The sequence below is a fragment of the Schistocerca serialis genome, chromosome 8 (genome assembly GCF_023864345.2).
Source record: "Schistocerca serialis cubense isolate TAMUIC-IGC-003099 chromosome 8, iqSchSeri2.2, whole genome shotgun sequence".
NCBI lineage: Eukaryota > Metazoa > Arthropoda > Insecta > Orthoptera > Acrididae > Schistocerca > Schistocerca serialis.
In genome coordinates this window covers 619,359,734-619,382,205 of record NC_064645.1, presented here as the reverse complement: position 1 = coordinate 619,382,205, position 22,472 = coordinate 619,359,734, and the positions used below count along the sequence as shown (strand labels likewise).

Genomic DNA, 22,472 nt, shown 5'->3' with positions numbered 1-22,472 from the left:
TAATTTTCTGTGGCAATTATTATTTTTTGTATCCAGAACATTGACACCTCAGCCTCCACTGGACTTGAGCATGTGGACTATCAGACTAATTGTGTGATTGAATTGAAGAGTTCCTAGATAACAGAACGCACCATGTCATTCTCAATGGAGAGAAGTCTTCCGAAGTAAGAGTGGTTTCAGGTGTGCCGCAGGGGAGTGTCGTAGGACCGTTGCTATTCACAATATACGTAAGTGACCTTGTGGATGACATTGGAAGTTCACTGAGGCTTTTTGCCGATGATGCTGTGATGTATCGAGAGGTTGTAACAATGGAAAATTGCACTGAAATGCAGGAGGATCTGCAACGAATTGACGCATGGTGCAGGGAATGGCAATTGAATCTCAATGTAGACAAGTGTAATGTGCTGCGAATACATAGAAAGAAAGATCCCTTATCATTTAGCTACAAAGTAGCAGGTCAGCAACTGGAAGCAGTTAATTCCATAAATTATCTGGGAGTAGGCATTAGGAGTGATTTAAAATGGAATGATCATATAAAGTTGATCGTCCGTAAAGCAGATGCCAGACTGAGATTCATTGGAAGAATCCTAATGAAATGCAATCTGAAAACAAAGAAAGTAGGTTACAGTACGCTTGTTCACCCACTGCTTGAATATTGCTCACCAGTGTGGGATCCGTACCAGATAGGGTTGATAGAAGAGATAGAGAAGCTCCAACGGAGAGCAGCGCGCTTCGTTACAGGATCATTTATTAATCGCGAAAGCGTTACGGAGATTATAAACTCCAGTGGAAGACTGCAAAAGAGACGCTCAGTAGCTCGGTACGGGCTTTTGTTGAAGTTTCGAGAACATACCTTCACCGAGGAGTCAAGCAGTACATTGCTCCCTCCTACGTATATCTCGCGAAGATAGCATGAGGATAAAATCAGAGAGATTAGAGTCCACACAGAGGCATTACCGACAATCTTTCTTTCCACGTACAATACGAGACTGGAATAGAAGGGAGAACCGATAGAGGTACTCAAAGTACCCTCCGCCACACACCGTCAGGTGGCTTGCAGAGTATGGATGTAGATGTAGAATTACAGATTGTCGTACCTCAAATCTTGCTGCAATTTTGGTTCTCTCCTCAGTGTTTAATTGTTCTGGCATCTCTGTGGATTCACAGGTTCTGGAAAGAAAGTGAAAAAAATGACATACAGTCAATGTTATCTGCACCTGCCATGAATAGATATCCAAAATTCAAAGCAGACGTTTACTTCGCCCACCCTGTAGATATAGCGGTGTCCCTTGATTTAAATGTTGGATTTGTACAGTAGTTTTAAGCATGATGTGGGTAGTTCTATGCGCTGCGGTCGCCAGTTTGTTTCCTTTGAGCAGTAAGAAATTAGATGTGGCCTTCGTAACAGGAACAAAGGAACGTCGGCTGTTGGGAGCGGGCGAGCGGACTGCGAGGAGTGGACGTGAGGCCGGCGTCTGGAGGCGATGGAGCTGCGCGCCGCGGGGGGCGGCGGGGGCGCGTCGACGTCGCCGTCTTCAGCGTCGCCTTCGCCGTCCGGGCGGCCGGGGGAGGCGCTGTGCCGCGTGTGCGGCGACAAGGCGTCGGGGAAGCACTACGGCGTCCCCAGCTGCGACGGCTGCCGCGGGTTCTTCAAGAGGAGCATCCGCAGGTAACGCTCCGTATCCAGACGCCCGCAGTCTCTCTGAAGGACTCACAGGCCAACGAAGAAGTACTTATTACTCTTTGTTGCCTAATAACTTAATTAGATTATGTTGGGCACTGCATCCTTATGGTGCTTAGACTCTATATCACATACCACTTACAGGGTTAACCGACAAACTGCAAGGATTTCTGGCTCGAAATGGAGGAAAAAAGTTCCTAGGAACATGTGTCTGTCATTAGACGGAGTGCGTCCAACGACAACAAATCGTCCCGGAACCCAATACAAAGCTGCATCGCATCCAAGTCACAACAGATGTTCAAAGTTGTAACCTCCCCGCAAAAATTTGATAAATGATAATTGAAAATGGAGCCAAGCGTAAACTCCCCACACAAAAAAATTAATGAATGAAAATTGTCCATGAACCACACAATAATATTAATTAAATAATGAACCATGAACGAAATGTAACCTCCTAACAGAAATAATAATATCTGGTAAATTTTATAAGGATAGCAGCGCTGACCTTCGGCCCTGTATTCTGAATAACACAAGCAAAAATTCTTACCTCAGTAAAACTGCAATTATATATCTGCTCTTATTTATCGACACAGCTTCGTGCAATGCTGGCGTATATATATATATATATATATATATATATATATATATATATATATATTTGATTCTTGGAAGGAATGCATAGGAAATATTCTTTAAATTGAAATGAATGCTTTTTCTTCAAAAGAGTGGAAAAATTCTTTAAATTGAAATGAATGCTTTTCTTTAAAAGAGTTACTTTATAAAAAAAATTATTATTTGGGCTTTTTTTCTGAACAAATTAAATTACAATTAACATACATTATTAAATATGCGCAAGGCTGCTTCTTTACCTTCTACAACAATACTCATCCTCCAGAGTCCTGACCAGAGTCGCGACCAGAGCACACAGCCGACGCATGCCGACTCCCTACTACCGTATCCGACTGACTACTACTGTCGACTCGCGCAGACTAGCCCAGACACGCGACAAGCAACAACTAACAATAAACTACTCTCTGGTCAGAGATTCTGTCATGCCTCGCCCATCGCCGGCGAAGCATACACCTTACAAAGTGGGCTGCAAGGAATGCAATGCACGCTTTCACAAGTCGCATCATAGATTGCCGACATATTTTGAACGTTCTGGCCGCTCTCCAAATAGCGTCACAGGCGCCGTTATTGTGCTGTTGAAGGGTCTGCACATCAGGAACTGGTTCAGCACACACAAAGCTTTTCAGATGCCCCAGAGGTAAAATACAGGGGGTTTAAGTCCGGTGATCTAGCAGGCCATACTGCAGGGGCTTTGCGTCCTATCGAACATCCGGAGACGATATTGTTGAGCTGTTAGCGAACTGTAACGCGGAAGGGGGTGGTGCTAAGTCATGTAGAAACCACATAATCTGTCGTGTCGCCAAAGGAACATTCTCAAGCAGCACAGGCAGAGAATTCCGCAGGAAGTCCAAGTACATTCCTCCTTGCAGTCGTCGTGGAATAATAACCGGTCCAAGTATGTGGTCGCCAAGAACACCTGCTCATGCATCGATGCCGACTCGAGGCTGATGATATACCTCAACCATTCCCCCGGAATTGTCTGTAGCCCGCAGAAGACGATTCTGGAGATAGATGGTGTAAGTTCTGGTAAAGGTTGCATCGTCGGTAAAGAGAACTGATGACCCCGTAGAGGGAAATCCGCTGCTGACAATCCTTGTAATCGTTGTAGGTGATAGGAATAGTAGCTGCTGTCATGCAGTACACGAGCATACGTATTTGTACCTAGGCTGACACCGTGTTGACGGGCCACTTGCCTTGAGCTTGTACTAGGGTTCGTCTCAATATGTTGTAGAACCTGGACCTCCGAATCTGGTGTATGCACAGTCCGTCGCCTGCCTGCACTTACGTCTGTCTGAAAGGAACGATAATGACACAAACATCCAAAAAGGGCTTGAAATGTTGTGTGATTTGATTGGTGCCTGTGAGGGAACCTGTTTTGGTATAGCTGTGCTGCCTCTCGACCGTTTCCATCTGCCTGACCGTACACAAACACCATCTCAGCTTGTTTCCACAATGAACACCGGACCATTCTGCTACTTACGGTACGCTGCGTCAGTCACACAGCCTGCAACACACAAGGAAAACACGATACGTGGTCAGAGGAACTTTCATCCGTGAGCGACATGTGTCGTGGCAACGATACATTTCCGGACATATATTCATCGGACCTTTTCTCCTCCATTTCCAGTTAGGAATCCGTCCGTGCGGTTTGTTTTATTAAATTTCATTCTGTATAAACGGGATGAAAAATAGTTCAGTGTTTCCAATATGAACAAAGGTGTTGTTGAATTAGAAACATGTAAAGCTTCTACTCACCTTCTGTGTTAGCACTACCTAACAATCCCAGCACTATATGGTTATTCATTTTGAAAATTTTCTGTTACAAACGAAAACAAAAAATGAGGTCTCTTTTGAGTGTAATATCGAAAAAATTTCATTTTCATGTATTCGTGAAAACACCTTTGAAATTATGAAGCAGTCATACGAAGAAATATACATACTGAACAAATGTACAAGTAGAGTTCCTGTACGCTGGGCACAGCTGTTCGCTGTCTGCAATGCGATTCTGTAAACGTCTCTACGCAACGCCTCTTCGTAGCTCTATGGACGGCTATTGTTTCCGCCAACAGCCGCTCGCGTTTCGCAGCTGAAAGCTGTCGAAACCGCTGCCAGGCGTCGTGGGTTTCCTTAAGATGATTCGACTGTAGGGGAGTGTCTTAGCAGTAAAGATTAAACGTATTAAAACTTCATGCACGATGTGGAATTTTTTCACATATATCACTGTTTATGGCGTCATATCTCTTGAATTATGTGTCGGATGTGATATACTTGTGTAGGTATATTCAGCGGCATATGTAGATACTGTCTGTGAAATGTTGTCAATCGAGTTGGTTGCAAAGAGTAATAAATTTTAATGTAAAGTGGCAACTTTTCACGCATCTCAGTGTTTATGACATATCTCATGAACAGTGTAGTGTACACTGATTCAATTTTGTAGGTGCAATTAGCAGTATTCGTCGATACTGGCTGCGAAATCTATTGGAAATAGATTTAGTATCACAGAGGTGATAAATATAAAGGACTAGATAACTTCAATTCACGTGATGTCATCGCTTATCGGACATTTCAGATTTGTGAAGTTTACAACACATAAGGGTTCATCGTATTACATGTTGACTATGCCTTTGGTTGTCAAGACCAGGAATCGTCGTAAAATAAATGAATCGGACTGTGTCTCAGTGTGGGTGAAAGGTATTGACAACTATAAAAAGATCACACTCGTTGGTGATCTGACTCATTACTATAGAAATTAAATAAAGTTCCCTTCCTTATCCTTGATCCTTATCTATTAAAAAAAAACTACACATTGATCTTGCCAAAAGCCGAGAAGCTATTCTTCTTGGTGTTGTTGCTCTGTGGGGCGCCCTGGGATGCTCTCTGTGGCACCCTGTGTTGCTAAATGCTCATTAATATTTGTTCATATGGGCGAAAATCTCGTCTCGAAAGTGTTGTAGCTGGTTGCCTATCTACCTACTTCACACTTAAGGAAGACGTGTACTTAGATTATATTCGTGCAAAGTTCATTAGAACTTATCAGAATACTTGTGGATTTGATTTGCAGAACATTAAAAATAGAGTTCGTTGGTTAAATCATATAACTAAAGAAGATTCAAATCCATCGACAAATATTAAAGAGAGTGAGCTTAGTTTTTACTATCAGTTGTGCAAATTTGCTGAGAGGTTGGAAACATCTTTGATTGTTGTAGAAGGTACAATAGTGCAAGCAATCTTCGTATTACGAGGGTAATCCCAAAAGTAAGGTCTCCTATTTTTTTATAAGTACAGAAGTCTGTTTGTGTGGCAGTTGGTCACACTGTTATGAAGAGTGCTCCACGCGCTGTGTGTAAACATGCGCACGCCGCGATGAGGCGCTCAGTCTTGGCATGGCAACCGTTGAGAATGCAGCTCACGGTGGATGTTACCGCCAAGTACAAATTTCGCGCAGTTATTCGGTTTATGAATGCAAAGGGCACTGCGCCGATTGAAATCCATCGCCAATTGACGGAAGTGTATAGTGAGTCGTGCATGGATGTCAAAAATGTTCGTAAGTGGTGTAGAGAGTTTGCAGCTGGTCGGACCGAAATTCACGACGAACGATACCGTCAATTTCTGAGGAGACAGTGTTGAAGGTTGAGCAAAGCATGCGTGAAGATCGGCCGGTCACCCTGGATGATATCTGCTCGTTGGTTCCTGAGGTTCCCGAAGCACCGCTCATAGAATTTTAACGGAAACATTGAACTACCGGAAGGTGTGCGCAGGATGGGTGCCACACATGCTGACTGAGGACCACATGCGGCAACGAGTTGATGCTTCCCGCGCGTTTCTTCACCGCCTTGCAGCCGAACAGGACAACTTTCTGGACTCAGTTGTCACGGGTGACGAAACCTGGGCATACCACTTTACAACTGAGACCGAGCAACAATCACGCCAATGGCGGCATCCTTCCGCCAGAGCCGCGGAAATTCAAATAAACACAGCCTGTCGATAAAGTCATGCCATCGTTTTTTGGGATCGGAAAGGGGTATTGTTGGTCGACTTTATGCCCCTTGGGACCACAATTAACGCTGACAGGTACTGTGAGACTCTGAAAAAACTCAAACGGGCAATTCAGATCAGGAGAAGAGGAATGTTGATCAAGGGCGCACACATTCTCCATGACAACGTTCGCGCACACATCTCTCGGCAAACCGTTGCTCTCCTGGAACAGTTTCAGTGGAACATAGTCGGCCGGCCGGTGTGGCCGAGCGGCTCTAGGCGCTTCAGTCTGGAACGGCGCGACCGCTACAGTCGCAGGTTCGAATCCTGCCTCAGGCATAGACAATGTGGTGTCCTTAGGTTAGTTAGGTTTAAGTAGTTCTAAGTTCTAGGGGACTGATGACCACAGATGTTAAGTCCCATAGTGCTCAGAGCCATTTGAACCATTTGGAACATAATCACCCACCCTATAGTCCTGACTTGGCGCCCAGTGACTATCACCTGTTCCCTAGGTTAAAAGAACATTTGGTCGGAAAGCGATTCAGCTCCGACCATGAGGTGAAAGAAGAGGTTCATAACTTTCTCAACAGCATGGCGGCGAGCTGGTATGACATGGGCATATAGAAACTGCCACAGCGTCTACAAAAATACATCAACAGAAATGGTGATTACGTCGGATAATAGCTAGATGTTCCAGCTGTAAGCTGATGTAAACCATTTTAGAAATAAACAGGTCTATGTTCTTATACAAAAATAGGTGACCTTAATTTTGGGATTACTCTCGTATTATTAACTGAAATGGTGTGCTGGACCGATTTCAACCAAACATGGTACATACATCATTTACTGTCAGGAAAGAACCGTTGTGGGGGTAAGAACCACTCTCCTATCAAAGGGGTGGGGTGAGGGTGGAAAAACAGTGCAGCACATGACGCGAGAGTACCTATCCCATGCCGTACCACAGTCATCCAGTATTTGAGAATGAGAGCATTTAGGGACTTGCAACAAATTTAACACATTTTTTCTAACCTTTACGAAACTTTTTCTCACTGATGATATCCACAAAATGATGAAAGGAAAAAAGTTGATCGTTTACTATATTTTCGATTTTACTATATTTTCGATGTTCGTGCTGTAAAACTGCCACATAAAGCTGACGTTTTAGTTTATTCCTTCTTTACTACTAACTCTACTCGCAACACATTACGCAGACAGTAGGCACGTGTACCACTGGATGTTCCTGCAAAATTATATCATTATACAGCACATTGTTCAGAAGATACGACGTCATAAACATTGAGGTGCGTTAAATGAACCTACTGGGCAAAATTCGTTAAACATGAGGTGAAATATGGGTATAAATACGCGTGAACTTTATTAAATATGTGTGAAATATATATGACTTGTGCGTTTGCAGTCAAAGTCAAGGGTAGAAAGTTCATCCTAAATCCCTGGAACGATTTTAGTCAAATTTGGTACACATATTAGTTACAGTCTGAAAAGAAATACTGTAGGAATAAGAAACGCCAGCCTCCTATTGGAGTGAGTATGAGAACGTGGAGCGAGAAAGGGACAGTGGTAGCAGAGGTGGAAATAGAGAGAGGGAAGAGGAGGAGATGGACAGAGAAGGAAAGAAGAGGAGAAGGATAGAGGTGGAGGAAGATAGGTAGAGAAATGGGGAGGAAGCGATTAATGAAGGGAAGGAGGGATGGGCAGAGACAGGGAAGAGGAGGAGATGGACAGCGAGAAGGGAGAGCACAGAAAGGAAAGGGGAGAAGATGAAATTAGAGGGAGGAGGAGGAAGCGGACAGAGGTGGAAGGGGCAGATTGACAGAGACCGGAGCGGGGAGCGGATTGACACAGAGAGGAGAGAGGAGGAGACGAAGGGCAGGAGGAAATGAACGGAGACTGGGAGCTGCCAGAGGTGGACTGAGGGTGGGGAGAAGATAAAGGTTTGATAAGGAACCCATGTCCGGAAACGATCCGTTAGCATACAAACAAGTTTGAAAACATGATCACCAAAATCGCCAGTTTGAGCTCATTAAGAATGCTAGAGACGGCGGTACGTGATATTTGAGTGTCTCTTGGTTGTAACAGATTTTTTGTTCGGTAAATAAAACAAACATTAGGAACCTTTGAGATGTGGTACTCTACATACGTCGTGAGTTTTAGAAGCTTTTGTTTCAGCTCATAGCAGATTCAGCAGCAAGACTCTCTGGCAGTTGTTTAATCCTTCTAATCTGATACTTGAATCGTTTGCTTCCAGCAGTACTGCACGTTTGTTGTTTAACTATTTTTCTACGAGGATTACTTCTTAACTACACAAATTCAAGTAATGTTCCAAAGCATCGCTTGGTCTTTATGGAAGTCATACGACATATTCTTAAAAATAAACAAATCTTGCTCCAGCATAATGGTACGTTTACCATGTTTCAGGAACCTGGACTACGTCTGTAAAGAGGCGGGCAGATGTGTCGTCGATGTAAGCCGGCGCAACCAATGTCAGGCATGCCGCTTCAACAAGTGCCTTCAGGTTAACATGAAGAAAGACGGTAAGCTACTCAAAGTAACTTCTCAACAGTTGCTGTATACCTCTAAAAACTTTAAGTCTGCCCTACCGAAACATTTGACATACTGTTATTTGACACTGGAAGGCTGCTGCCTGTCATTACGACTGAAGTTACGGAGCTTTAGCGAGGACCTATGACGTCTTTATGAATTGGTACCACACGGGACGTAAAAGAAGTACCTTCCTGGGGCAGTAATGACAGGTTATTGTGCCAGGTCGCTCTTCTAAAGGCTGTGTTGAACAAATTGGTAGGGCGTCACTCGTGCGGAGGAATCAATTAGTTTGCGTGAGTGCTCGTCCTCTAAACAACTGTTTCATGTTTTCGGCGTGTTTTAACTTGCAAGAACAAAGTGATAATCTCAGGTTTTTTTGTAAAAAAACAGCACAGGGGACCCGAAACTGTGCTATGGATACGGCCTAGAATCCAAGTAAGACGAGCCAGTACAAGATTGCTACACCACGAAAACTAAAGAATTTGTTTCTTTAATTACTATACAGTTAATCCGAATTAATGACTTCAAGTGCTAAAGCAGCAGTATGAGGTACCGCAGAAAAAAAAAAGCAGCCTGCACTGTGTAGATCGAAGGGTTGTCTCTTTCGACACGAAAACTCTCCCTATCACACAGCCTTGGATGTCGAGCTGCTTTTGGTCATAAACAAAATAACATCGAATGAAATATTCACTCTACAGCGGAGTGTGCGCTGATACGAAACTTCCTGGCAGATTAAAAATGTGTGCCGGGCCGAGACTCGAACTCGGGACCTTTGCCTTTCGCGGGCAAGTGCTCTACCACCTGAGCTACCCAAGCACGACTCGCGCCCTGTCTTCACAGCAGAAGTAAAGCTGTGAGGAGGGGCGTGAGTCGTGCTTGGGTAGCTCTGGTGGTTCAAATGGTTCAAATGGCTCTGAGCACTATGGGACTTAACATCTTAGGTCATCAGTCCCCTAGAACTTAGAACTACTTAGACCTAACTAACCTAAGGACATCACACACACCCATGCCCGAGGCAGGATTCGAACCTGCGACCGTAGCAGTCGCGCGGTTCCGGGCTGCGCTCCTAGAACCGCGGCTCAGGTTTTAGAGCACTTGCCCGCGAAAGGCAAAGTTCGAATCTCGGTCCGGCACATAGTCTTAATCTGCCAGGAAGTTTCAGGTTGTTCTACTTTACACGTACAAAACCAGACGTCATATTCCATAATTGCATTAGGAATGAATTCACATCAAAAACGTTACAGCGTCACATGTCACCTATTGGTGAATGTACTTAAAGTAGTGCAGCTTGACAATTTACAACTGCTATTATGACGTCAAAGATAAAATTGCATTTAAACACTGTATAACTATTGATAGCAACGTAAAAAGAACATTACATATACTGTTGACGTGCCAGACTCAGTTGGTGAGTTGTACATCGGTAATCAACGAGCGATAACCACTTAAGGGCATACAAACAAAAGTAAATATTTTATGCAGTGCATTACAAGTAGTATATGAAATACGTACAAATTTCATAAACTATTTAAAGACGAACAACCTATTAAATTCTGACTTGCCAGACTTAACGAATGATTCATATCGTAGGTCACATCCTGCATGATGTGATTGCAGTGTATTTTTGCTTCTGATGAATGTATATTTAGATATACCAAAACCGCGATCAAGGATTTCAATAAATCTTTATGCTGCAACTTTTTGGCTGTTATGATTTACGGTGAAGATTTTCAACAGTTTTTCCTTCAGTCATGTTTAAAATTTTGAAACTTTTGTCATTAGGTTACAAAAAATTGCATTTTATTTGTATTAGTGCAGTGCATACATTACAGGCGTTTTCTCGTTAGCTTAACGAACACAGCAGATAAACGTAAAGCGTAAAGTAATCACAAGCAATATTCAGGGATTCGACAAAACATGGAAATACCACGAGAAACGCATTTTTGAACATGAAAGCAGAGCGCGAAGCTTGCACGTAGCGCTGTTGTATTTGATCAAGAACGGTAATTGTGCAGTGTCCTCATTACGTTGCAAGTGTCAATCGTGTGTAGTTGTGAGTGCATTATGTCGGAGCTAAGTGAATTCGATCGTGGGAAAATTGCTCGTGCCTTATGGCGGGTGCTTCCGTAACTAAGGTAGCTGAAATGTGTGATGTTTCAGTAGGCTCCACATCGAGGATTTATACCGCATACAGGAAAAGCAGAAAAACATCATCTGCTAAGTCACCCCCCGGACGAAAGTGCGTGACGAAAGGTTGTGACCAAAAATACGAGGACAACATCTGACATATCGCACTCGCAAATTCTGCCAGTACCAAAACAATACGAATCGAACTCCAGCGACAGGGGACTGAAGGGCGAGTTGGAATTTCAAAACTGCACATCAGTGACGCAAATGCCCCTAACGGGAATGAATTGGTGCATTACCACCAATAAATTTCTAGATGGCTGATGGTTCAGATGGTTTTGAGCACTATGGGACTTAACATCTGTGGTCATCAGTCCCCTAGAACTTAGAACTACTTAAACCTAACTAACCAAAGGACATCACACACATCCATGCCCGAGGCAGGATTCGAACCTGCGACCGTAGCGGTCAAGCGGTTCCAGACTGAAGCGCCTAGAACCGCACGCCACACCGGCCGGCAATAAATTTCTAGGAAAATACTGACATGAAAGGACTTGGGTTCAAGTTGTTCAGTAGCATTCAGCGCTAAATTTCAAACACAAAAATATATTTCTCATAACCTTCCAGAAAACAACAATTTAACTAAACAATCAGTCAATTAAAAGAAGTATACTTGAAAGGAGAGACAGCATTGGTCGTATATTTTTGTTTATTATCGCAAAATCGATTTTCGGTCACTTAGTGACCATCTTCAGTGCTAGAAGTTAAATTTTTTTTTACATTACGATCAGAGAGTATAAAACAGAAAATCACAATTACATCTGCATATGAACATAACACTTGTTAGGAACATACCTGTAATATATAACTTAAATTAGTAAGCACTGGTGTCAATAAGCTTACGGCGATCACATAGACTGAGGTCGCTGTTTACATGCACTTGTTCAGCAGACCTCGGTGTGACGGGGCTTGACACGCCCTCTATGTGACATGTGTCACGTGAAGACATAGTATTACTGGTTTTGCGAGATATTAACACTAAATAACTCTTGTGCATTTGTGAATCGTGCAGTAATTCAAATTTAAAATGTACGTACAACACATAGCAGACAAAGGGGGAAGGAAAAAACTAAAATACATTGGCGTATTGTTTTTTACAAACTTATAAAACATAAAACAGATCGATGATAAGTTGTCAGAGTGCAGGACATGTAAAAGAGCAAAAGATAATGAAAAAGAATAATAAATGAATAACATGAAATGAGGTGTAACACAGGTTTTTAAAAAACATTATACCCACTATCTGGCGTGGGAAGTTAGAAGTACAACGTTCGTGATTTACGTAAAATGTTACGTTAAGACTAAGGAGTCAAATATATAAAAAATATAATAACAGTACGAAACTGCCATTACTTAATAATTAAAATGCCGTGAAACACAATGTTCATAACAAAAATGTTTGTAGGTGTGGATAAACAATTTTGTTATCATATTTAACGGCGTGATAATGTACATATCATTCGTCCTATCACTCTCCTTTCAAGTATACCCATTATCTGGTCGTAGTGCACAGGACACTATGGAGTCGCCAATCAATTAAAAGAAGGTTACTTTAAGCCATCAGTTAATTCAGAATTTTCTTTACCAATCTCAAGACTATGTAATATGACGCTAATTAATAACATCAAAATCAAGTTTCACAGGCTGGCTAATGCTCAGAGTAAAACCGCACATTAAACTTTTTCTTCTACAAAAATTAAAAATGGTTCAAATGGCTCTGAGCACTATGCGACTTAACTTCTGGGGTCATCAGTCGCCTAGAACTTAGAACTAATTAAACCTAACTAACCTAAGGACATCACACACATCCATGCCCGAGGCAGGATTCGAACCTGCGACCGTAGCGGTCGCTCGGCTCCAGACTGTAGCGCCTAGAACCGCACGGCCACTCCGGCCGGCCAAAAATTGAATAAAATACCACGGGGAACCAACCCCTTAAGTACAATTAGACAAACAAAAAATGTCACTCTAAAATTATCTGGATCAAAATCACAAGGATAAGTAACATTTTATCAATAATGTTGCCTTAAAGAAATGAAGTCAAAAGAACATATAATTAAGGGAATAGTAGGCCCGTGAAACTATTAATCAGCGCAGTAGCAGACCAAATGCAAGAACATCAAACAGTACAGTAAGCAAGTAGTTGGAACATGAGAAACGAGAATGTTACAGTTATTACATGAAATACTAAGGGATGAAGGCCAGTTTCCCACTACAATGAAAATCAATTTAATTTTGTCGATAGTTACATGGACTAGTTATAACAGGCACAATATACAGACAGAGTCCGTCTGGAATGGTTATATACAACAAGGTGGTTCGCCCAATCCATAGGTGTCCCTTCTGGATTGCAGATGTGCGGATCCCCTCAGCGACCCAAACGTGGACAATTCATACAAGCAAGGTAGCCTCACGCAAGTAGACCTAGGACACAAAAACTTATTAGTCGAATTTGCTAAAAACAGTTTTTATAGTATACATATTTTATTTAAAACCGGTAAGCAATCGATTACATTTCTAGAGTAGTCTGCTCAGCCAGCCCGGGTCCTCACACCATCATAGAAGACAAGGTCTGTAGATGATATAAGTACAACAGATCTAAACCGGTCACCAGTTTAAATAACATATTTATGCGATCAAGACTCTTTTAGCAATTTTTTTGATACATCTGAGATCGATGTTGTCCTAGAAGAATGTTTCAAAAATATTTATTAGTTGAGATACAAGAGGGAAAACTCGTATTAGCTGCGTAGAGGGCTACGCCAAATTGGAACTACAGTATGAATATTAAATTTTCCGTAGCAAAACCATGCACCATGCCACTACCATTGGGGCTGTCACAAATTTAAGAAATCGTCCGAAATACCTGGGCCTTGCTACCTAGAAACTTCAATGACATGAGCAAGCTTACAAGCATTATAAAATGCAATTAATCTGCTGACTAGACAGTACAATAAATTTACAGAAATCTTAAATGTATTATTTGCAATAAAATATTAGTTATGCCACAAATTTCCATCACTAAGACATGCACTGGTGCGCAGCATGCTACACGTAAAATTCCAGAACTTAAAACAAGGCAAATTAAGCTTCAATAGCTTACAGTTCACCACCGTTCCAGCAGTGAGCCCATGAGTAGATAACAGGTCATATGTACCCAGCACAACAACCGTCCAGTGACGTAACCGTAGTTTAAACTTAGCAAAATTGGTTCAAATGGCTCTGAGCACTATGGGACTTAACATATGTGGTCATCAGTCCCCTAGAACTTAGAACTACTTAAACCTAACTAAGCTAAGGACATCACACACATCCATGCCCGAGGCAGGATTCGAACCTGCGACCGTAGCAGTCGCGCAGTTCTGGACTGCGCGCTTAGAACCGCTAGACCACCGCGGCCGGCTTAAACTTAGCAGTCCACATGGTCAATACTGAAACACTCCAAGATTTCCACCACTTTTCAACATAAATAAATGATGATGAGGTCCCATACTCCGAGGAGACACGCACCGCCTTACTAGGCAAGGTCCTAGTGGAGGTGGTTTGCCATTGACTTCCGCCGACCGTAATGGGAATGAATGATGACGATGAAGACGACACACCATCACCCAGTCATCTCGAGGCAGGAAAAATCCCTGACCCCACAGGGAATCGAACACGTGACCCCGTGCGCGGGAAGCGAGAAGACCACGAGCCGCGGACCACAAATAAACGCATGAATTTGAAAAAAATCTCTCACATGCAAACATTAATAATGTCACATTACACATAGCCGGAGCCAAAGCAGGTAAAGGCAGTCATTTAAAATACAAGCTCAAGCCAGCTATCAGCCACGCTGGCAATATAAACGCAGAAAAAAGTAGTTACAACGATTTGATCCGGAGTTGGGAACAAAATACCTTCTCTTCCAGAAGATCGGCTTCGTTCTCCGCAAATACGGCTCTAAAGAACTATCGGGAGGCGCCAAAAATCAGTTCCGCGCCAAAAATTTGTTTTATCCGTCGGCCAACGTGCAACCAAAATACGGCACGACCACCACGGTAGTGACCAGTGCAAAAATGCTGCCAGCCCCCACAGCCTTCGGAGCTACCACCAGTGTGCAACACGCCCAGTAGCGCATACTTTCTCGTAAATTCTCGCCAAGATGGCGCAATCGCTCCGGTGCCACTACGCCAGCTCTCCCTCGCTTGGCTTACCTCCCAACCCCGGAGCGCCACCTAGCCACAAGGCGCGGCAGCGAACCAAAGATATGCAAGCAGCGACGGATCGGTTCGAAACGAGCCACCACGGCTCAGGGAAAACTTGGTGCCGAAGCCATGAAACCTGGACTCTCGGGCAATGGATGAATGTCATTTGGTCCGATGAGTACTGATCCGCATTGTTTCCAACTTCTAGCCGAGTTTACGTCACATGAGTGAGACATGGCGGGGATTTGGTAACGATTTGGGCAGCCGTATCGTCGTATCCCATGTACCCCATGATTATTCTGCAAAGTCCTACTACTGCCAAGCATTACGTGACCATTTTGGCTGATTAGATTCAGCCCACAGTATAATGTTAGCTCCCCAAGGGTGATGCTGTGTTCCAAGGCGACAGCACCCCTGTTCACACAGTTTGTACCGTCCAAGCCTGGTTTTGTGAGAACGATGATGAACTGTTGCATGTCCCCACGCCACGGCAGTCACCACATCTCAATATTATCGAGTCTTTGTGATCTGCTTTGGAGAGAATGGTGTGTGATCGACATCCAAGTCCATCACCATTACCTGAACTGGCCACTATTTTGCAGGAACAATAGTGCAAGATTCCCTCGAAAGCTGGGTAGGACCTGAATTTATCCATTCCAAGATAAACTGGAAGGTGTTTTGAATACCAACGTTTTCAAACATCGTATCAGGGCGTGGTAATCTATTATATTTGTCGTATATCCATATTTTCGTCGATCCTCTGTAGTCTGCAACCTCGTCTAACATTGTCGAACTAGCTTTGTACTTCGTCTCTTGCTTCTTTTTCTTCACGACTTTTTGAGTCATACGCTTTGATCACTGCGTACGATTTTCTTACACATTTTGCTTCTTTGGTTTGATACTGTATGTTATTTTCAGCTTATTTGAGATGCCTTGCAAAGTGATGTTCAGAAGCGATCTCCACCCCCTCATACTCCCACGGATTTATGGACAGCTCTGACGTATTCACGGTGTCAGTTGCCTCCAGCACCACTTCAAACATTAGCTTATGTTATTTGTGGATGTTCGCATTCTGTAATCAGTATTATGTTCTATTTTCACTTGTGTTATTATATGACAGAGGTGGTTCCACTGAAATAATTCTTAAGAAAAACTGTTTTTAAGTGTACAACGTCAGAAAGAATGTTGTATACTCATAATGCACTTGCTGAAAGAAAGAATCCCTTTCGGTGAATGCGCTTTTTATTTTGCAGTATGCATAAGACGGGAAAGGAAGAATAGCTACTACAGCTACTGGAAAGGTGGATCGCCCAAATAATTCCATCTGCTCTTTATTCACGATGCTCAAGTTGAATATGGTTATTCTTAACTACGTTGTAATCCAAATCATACACTGAAGAGCCAAAGAAACTGGTACACGTACTTATATCGTGCAGGGCCCCCGCGAGCACGCAGAAGTGCCGCAGCGCGACGTGGCGTGGACTCGACTAATGTCTGATGTAGTGCTGGAGGGAACTGACACGATGAATCATGCAGGGCTGTCCATAAATCCGTAAGAGTACGATGGGGTAGAGGTCTCTTCTGAATAGCACGTTGCAAGGCATCCCAGATATTCCCCATGTCTCGGGAATTTGTTGGCCAGCGGAAGTGTTCAAACGTAGAAGAGTGTTCCTCTAGCCACTCTGCAGCAATTCTCGACGTGTAGGGTGGGGTCGTGTGTCGCATTGTCCTGCTGGAATTACCCAAGTCCATCGGAATGCACAAAGGAGATGAATGGATACAGGTGATCAGACAGGACGCTTACGCACATGTCACCTGTCAGAGTCGTCTCTTGACGTATGGGGGGGGGGGGTCCCATATCACACGTCCCACACCATTACCGAGCCCACCAGCTTGAACAGGCCCCTGCTGACATGCAGGGCAGGGTCCACGGATTCATGAAATTATCTCCATACCCGACCACGTAAATCCGCTCGATACAATTTGAAACGAGACTCGTTCGACCAGGCAATATGCAACCAGTCATCAAGAGTCCAATTTCGGTGTTGACGGGCCAAGGCGAGACGTAAAGCTTTGTGCCGTGCAGTCATCAAGGATACACGAGTAGTCCTTCGGCTCCGAAAGCCCTTATCGATGATGTTTCGTTGAATTATTCTCACGCTGACACTTGCTGATGGTCCAACATTGAATTTTGCGACAATTTGCGAAAGGGTTGCACTTTTGTAACGTTGAACGATTCTCTTCAGTCGTCGTTACTCCCGTTCTTGCAGGATCTTTTTCCGGCCGCAGCGATGTCGGAGATTTGATGTTTCACTGGATTCATGATACTCACGGTACACTCGTGAAATAGTCGTACGGGTAAATCCCCACTTCATCGCTACCTGGGAGATGCTGTGTTCCATCGCTCGTGCGCCGACTATAACGTCACGTTCAAACTCAATTAACTCTTGATAACCTGCCATTGTAGAGGAACTGACCGATCTAACAACTGCGCCAGACACGTGTTACATTGGTGTTGCCGACCGCAGCGCCGTATTCTGCCTGTTTACATATCTCTGTATTTGAATACGTATGCCTATACCAGTTTCTTTGGCGTTTTAGTGTACTTACAGAAATGCAAATAAAGCAGATTGAACTATAATTTAGGTATTTCGGCTCCCAGTCAATGCGATGGCACCCGGAGCCGCTGCACCTTCGAAATGCGAACTTTCCAAGCGGTAGCCAGCTCAGCACACTGGATGAACGAACATGTTCTTCTTGCCGCTAGTCTTCTGGAGAACCGGCAACTGCGTGACCGTCGCTGTACTTCCTAGAGTGGTTCAGAATTGTTGAGCTTAGTTCACTTGATATTTTCTTGTCACGTCCAATAAATAATCTAAATGATTCACATATAAGACGTAAAATTGGGTTATTAAATTAATTATTTGATTCCACTAAGGTTATAACACACAGAAATTGTAAACGATCTTTGTTTTACATTGCCGATTATCTATGTTTTCAATCACTGCAGCAATGAGAGCATTCTGTAGACAGTATCGGCTCATTAGCTAAGTGATGACGCAGCTGATTTATGAAGGGAAAGATACGTTAGCTCTTGGTTGTAATATCGCTGGAGACGTAGACAACTTGTCTGCTTAGCACTTCTTATCTAACTGAGCTGCAAGCTTCCATGTCGAAAATCAGTAGGGTTTCTCCTTAGTTTATTGAATGTAACACAAAACTATAGCAGCGAAATTAATCGTTAACAACATATTCTCTCACATTAACAAAAACACTCTCATGATTCTCATCCAGTTATATATATATATATATATATATATATATATATATATATATATATATATATATATATATATATATATGCAAAGAAGGAGCAAGAAAGGCTAGATCAGAAGAATAAGTGTGGTAGGGGTTGCTTTCCAGCCAGGCTCTTGCATAGGATCGTTTGTGAACTCATTATAGTGCAGGCATTTGTTCTTGTACAGGAGAACATATGATGCTGGTTTCTTAATGTTTGTTTTTTCTGTGACTGGAAGCCATCTCAGTTGTTGGCGACAGATGGCAACTGAGATGGACACACCCTTGGGGCGCAGTTCTTATTACAAAACGCCGAATTTGTGCCACCAGATGCATAACGTTATATTTTAAGGAGTCACGCTTTCCTTTTCTTAAGATACTTTTTGTTAGGACCAACCATTATTTTCTGTTTTGAAGTTATCACACGGTCGTTCAAATACCGGTCTGACCATCCTGATTTGATTTTCCGTTATTTCCTTAAATGCATTAGGGCAAATACTGAGGTCTTTCCTTGGCAATGACACAGTCGATTTCCTTCCCCATCCTTCCCAAAAGTAGCTTCTACTGCACCTCTAATGATCTCGTAGTCAATTTACTCCCCAACATTGGTCACTGAATGAAAGAGTGCCATGAAGGCTGCTAAATGGTCGCAGTTCATCACATTTGCCAGTAATTCGGTGAACCACACCGATAAAACGTAATAAGTCATTCATCAAAGCCCACGGATCTTCTTCCGTGAGACAAATAATTATTCATGTCAAACCATCATACTTCAAACGAGAAAACTAATTTTTGACGTGATTTCTTCAAAGCACAAGGCACAAATTTTTTCAGCTATCTCAACTGCCAGCAACTCTCTATTGAATCCAAAGAGAACAACATGTAACGCATGTTAGACTTCTCGTTTCACGCTCCATTTTCGTTCGCTTAAATATCAGTACCTATAACCTTCACATTTGCAACATTCAATAAGTCACCGAAAGAACAATTTAGAAACTCAAATAAAAAATGACAGTTGTAAATATACTAATAACAACCTACGTGACAACACACCTACCAAAACTTCCACGAATTATGCTCCGACCTACTCATGTCAGACGAATTATTCCGTGCTAGATTATGAAAATCTATATTCTTCACGTAATATGCTGTATGAGAAAAGATCACTATGCCCCTGCCTATGCAGTTAAATGAGACGAAATATAGTTTTTAAAAATGAGGAGAAGATTCTGCACGATATCTACATCTACATCTGCATGGATACTCTGCAAATCAAATTTAAGTGCCTAACAAAGGGTTCATCGAACCACCTTCACAACTCTCTGTTATTCCAATCTTGTATAGCGCTTTGAAAGAACGAACACATATATCTTTCCACATGAGCTCTGATTTCCCTTGTTTTATCATGGTGATCTTTTCTCCATATGTAGTTCGGCGTCAACAAAATACTTTTGCATTCGAAGGAGAAAGCTGGTGATTGGAATTTCTGAGAATATTCCGCCGCATGGAAAAACACCTTTGTTTTAAAATTCTGTATCATTTCAGTGACACCCTCTCCCCTATTTCGCGATAACACAAAACGCGCTGCCCTTCTTTGATCTTTTTCCGTGTACTCTGTCAATGCTACCTGGTAAGGACCACAGACCGTGCAGCATTATTCTAAAAGAGGACGGACAAGCGTAGTGTAGGCGGTCTCCTTAGCAGCCTGGCCTTTGCATTTGCACTGTGCCAGATGAGATGTACCACTGGACCATAAATACATACAACAGCACAGAAGTTCAAGTGCAAAGCAAGACTTCCAGCAAAAATTTCCATATCATACCTTGTTGCCAGTTCCTGCGGCTTGCTGTTATCAGAATTTATTTCAGTGATTACAAAATTAAGACGAAAGTATGCTTTCGGTAGCCGTGGCGGCTGTTGAACATCGACGCGAACGAACAAGGAAGTCATTGTTTTGAACAGGCTGTAATCGACCCCCGGGGAATCAGGATTTTCATCCAACATTACCTGTTACTGCAAAATCAGGAACGAAGCCAATGTGTAGTTCGGTGGTCTGTTGGAGTGATTCCAGCTTTGAGCGCTTAAGAACTGGGTTCCCTTCAGGCAACCATTTTCAATAAGCACGAACAGACCCTCTTCATCTCTGGTAACGCCAGCTGAATAACGTTATCGTTACACCATGATTCCAAACCCGTAGTAAACATGATGTCTCCTCGCTATCTACTTCAGGGGAGTCGGCTGGACCACGACAGAAGCAGACCTCGCCGCAAGTAGAAACTCTGTCACCGGCAAGCTTTCTTACATGAGAAATTTTATTTTATTAATTAATTTGTTGTCATGTAAGGTGGCAGAGCACGTGTTTCTAATTGTATTTCAACTTAAGATCTGAAAATACTGACGCTGACTGAATTTTAAACAGATCTCCCTTTTCGCCGGACTTGACCCCTTTCGGACGATACAGTTCCATCGTCACGTTGTTTCCCCAAGATTCAAGCTCCTCAAAGTCTCTTCAAAAGGCGCATGTCTGGGTTCTAATCTTGGAATCATGTTATTTTAGGTTGTAGCATGCCCATCACCAAACAACAGGTGAAAATAATTGAGATTTTTATCGCCTTTCCATGCGTTGTCAACAACAGGGATTGGTGCCGGTTTTAACTCCCAGTTCAAACATGCCACTCCTAGTTGTTGATGAAGAAGAATCCGATACCTAACCTCTGTTCGTGCGTAGCCAACAACTATGATACGTGCAGAGCTCAGAACTTTTTGTCACGTTATTTACAGTTCAGATATGTGCACATCCCGCTACTAGTGAAATGAACCAATATTTAACATCTATATATGGCTAGAAAATAACAACCATAGGGGCCGGGATCGAATCCCAGTAATGCAAAACTTTTTCGTCTGGTCATTTCAGTTTCAGTCCTCTCGCTACCGGAGAAGAATTTCGATATCTAATATTTGATTGTACTTAGATAACAGGCCAATTAGCTGCTGGGTTTCAATTGTCGTCCAAAACAAAACTTTAGGTCACATTATTACAAGTTTAAAATTGCACACGGTATCTTATTTGTGACTAAAACCATATTTAAGAAAATGTTCAAATGTGTGAGAGATCTTAAGGGACCAAACTGCTGAGGTCATCAGTCCCTAGACTTACACACTACTTAAACTAACTTACCATAAGGACAACAGACACACTCATGCCCGAGGGAGGACTCGAACCTCCGGCGGGAGGGGCCGCGCAGTCAGTGATATGACGCCTCTAACCGCGCGGCCATATTTAAGGTCTTTTGTGGTTAGTTCAAAAAAATGGTTCAAATGGCTCTGAGCACTATGGGACTCAACTGCTGAGGTCATTAGTCCCCTAGAACTTAGAACTAGTTAAACCTAACTAACCTAAGGACATCACAAACATCCATGCCCGAGGCAGGATTCGAACCTGCGACCGGAGCGGTCCTGCGGTTCCAGACTGCAGCGCCTTTAACCGCACGGCCACTTCGGCCGGCTGTGGTTAGTTAACAGGGAATTGAAATCCTGGATCCCGTTCCAGGAAAAAAAAAATCTCCTTGTAATTTCAACCTGACACTTGCTTTTTTAAATGTCATTTATCGTAACAAATTTGATTTTACAAGCGTTGAAGACTGCATCTTCTCTTATAACGTATTTCCTGATGTTTACATTACCGTGGTACTACTAGTTCTACAACTTTGCTTCCACCGTTTTGCAATAGACGGCAGCAGCGGCAAGTGGGGTTCAGGTGGTTGGTCGTAGGCGTAATGGCTCAAATGGCTCTGAGCACTATGGGACTTAACTTCTGAGGGCATCAGTCCCCTAGAACTTAGAACTACTTAAACCTAACTAACCTAAGGACATCACACGCATCCATGCCCGAGGCAGGATTCGAACCTGCGACCGTAGCGGTCGCGTGGTTCCAAACTGAAGCGCCTAGAACC

The 22,472-nt window shown here is 43.0% G+C and overlaps 1 protein-coding gene across 1 annotated transcript in view; it reads left to right on the top strand.

Annotated features, from left to right (window-relative positions):
* Window positions 1–1,484: 1,484 nt before the first annotated feature.
* The window catches only part of LOC126417164 (nuclear receptor subfamily 2 group E member 1-like), a 212,903-nt gene continuing 191,915 nt past the window's right edge, over window positions 1,485–22,472 (top strand). The window contains exons 1-2 of the mRNA XM_050085062.1: window positions 1,485–1,669; window positions 8,723–8,838. Coding sequence (XP_049941019.1) covers window positions 1,485–1,669; window positions 8,723–8,838 — 301 coding nt within the window. The remainder of the gene's footprint in view (window positions 1,670–8,722; window positions 8,839–22,472) is intronic.